The following is a 2077-nucleotide window of genomic DNA, read 5'->3' as shown; positions in this document are numbered from 1 at the left end:
AGGAGACGACTGTATCTTGATCCAAACTGACGTGACTGTGTTATTAAGTGGTCGCCAAAAGCTCTACAGCAACGCAGTCAGGATATATGTGGAGGTTGGTGCATTCTAAAAAAGAATCCATTGTCTATCGTGAAATAATAGTGATCTCCTATATCCTCTGGACCGTATCTAAAAACTTAGGACCACAACTCTTAATCAAATAAAAGAATAGTTTCCCATGTAAAAAGATTATACAACATCGAAAAATATTTTGTAAAATTTGTAAAAGATGAATTTATAATATCTAAAAGTAAGATATTAGTAGCTTATAATTTTTAAAAAAGTTGTTTATAGTTTTTAAACAAATACAAAAATAAAAATACTATTATCTCATTTTTTTCATCTTTAGACTTATAAACGTTTAAAATAATCATTTGCTGACACCCGTAGTTGTGCATCAATTCAATGAACTTCAACATAAAGAGAGTCCACAAAGAGAGAGAGAGAGAGGAAAAAAAAAAAAAAAAAAGAAAAAAGAAAAGTCACGAATAAAGAGGTGGGTTTAAGAGAAGGCAATCCGATGGGCCGCCGCAACCCCTATATAAAGGGGCAGCCGAAGCGCCGAACACCACAAGAAAAAAAGAAGAGAGTCAGAAGAGGATAATTCACACTTCTTCTTCATCTCACTTGCACACACTTCACCAGTTCTGGAGTGAGAGAGATTTGCACACACATTCACCATTCCAGAGAGGGAGAGTAAGAGTGAGAGACCCCTCTGGCGATTCCCGCTTCTTTAGATCCCTTTCTGCGATTCATCTGTTTCGTTTTCTGATTCTTCTGTGGTTTGTTTCTGTTTATATATACAATTATCGTCGTGAAGATGATGGAGGAAAAGCCAAGGGTTTGAAGAAAAAACAGATGTTTTCAGAACGAGATCTCATATTCTCTGTATTCTTTTCCGCATTCATTTCTTCAGTACAGTTTTTCTGTTTTTGAGGGCTTTATTTGTTGTTCCCTCGCACTCATTGGCTGCGTTTTTTTAGCTTTCAGCCATTACCGGTTCTCAAAGGGTTGTCTATTTGTATACCCTCTCTTAATCCCCCCACCAAAAAACAATACAAAAAAACAAATGAAAAATTCATTTTCTGTTAATCTTTTTGTGCATATTTTTGTTAATTTGATTTGTTAAATCACCATCCCTGTTCTTTAATTTTACTAAGAAACAGGCCCTTTTGCTTTCTTCTTTTTTTTTGTTTTCTGAAACTGAATTTTTAATTTGAAGAGAATATTGATTATTTGTCGGAGAATGGGAACTAGTACAGATTTTTGGAGTAGCGGAACACCATTTGTGGATAGCTTCAATGGTGGTGAGTTGATGGAAGCACTTGAACCTTTTATGAAAAGTGCTTCTTCCCCACCTCTTTCTTCTTCTTACACTCATCCCTCTCCCTTCCCTCTTTCTTCTGATGCTTATTCCTCTACTTTCACCACCTCCTCTTCTTCTTCTTCTTTGCTCCATGACCAGTATTTAGACCCTTCTTCTTGCTCATCCAGTTCCTACCCCTACAATTCTTACTATTCCTCTTCCCAGTTTGAGCTCAATAATGTGTACCAGGCCTCTACCCATAATTATTCATTTGGGTTTGGCGAGAATGTGGAGTACCCTGTTGGGCTCAACCAGTTTTCAACTGTCCAGATCCAGGATGTTCAGGTCCAGACGGGCTCGGGCTCATTCCATGTACAATATCCGCTTCAGGCAACGGGAACTACTGCTCAGTTTCTCGGTCCTAGGCCCGTTTCCATGAAGCAAGTGGGAGCGCCTCCGAAGCCCGCCAAGTTGTACAGGGGAGTCCGGCAGCGCCACTGGGGAAAATGGGTGGCGGAGATTCGGCTGCCCAAGAACCGCACCCGTCTCTGGCTGGGCACCTTCGACACGGCGGAGGAGGCGGCGCTGGCCTACGACAAGGCAGCGTACCAGCTGAGGGGAGATTCCGCCCGACTGAACTTCCCCCACCTCCGCCACAATGGGTCTCACATCGGCGGCGAGTTCGGGGAGTACCAGCCGCTCCATGCCAGCGTGGACGCCAAGCTGCCGGCC

The 2077-nt window shown here is 41.9% G+C and overlaps 1 protein-coding gene across 1 annotated transcript in view; it reads left to right on the top strand.

The window, feature by feature from the left end:
- LOC105177006 (ethylene-responsive transcription factor RAP2-13-like) overlaps nucleotides 509-2077 on the top strand; it is a gene marked incomplete in the record, with an annotated part of 2060 nt that continues 491 nt past the window's right edge. The window contains 1 exon segment of the mRNA XM_011100021.2: nucleotides 509-2072. Coding sequence (XP_011098323.1) covers nucleotides 1286-2072 — 787 coding nt within the window.

This window comes from Sesamum indicum, linkage group LG2 (assembly GCF_000512975.1).
Source record: "Sesamum indicum cultivar Zhongzhi No. 13 linkage group LG2, S_indicum_v1.0, whole genome shotgun sequence".
Lineage (NCBI taxonomy): Eukaryota > Viridiplantae > Streptophyta > Magnoliopsida > Lamiales > Pedaliaceae > Sesamum > Sesamum indicum.
Note: the sequence above shows the minus strand (reverse complement) of the source record. Positions and strands in the feature narration are given on the sequence as shown.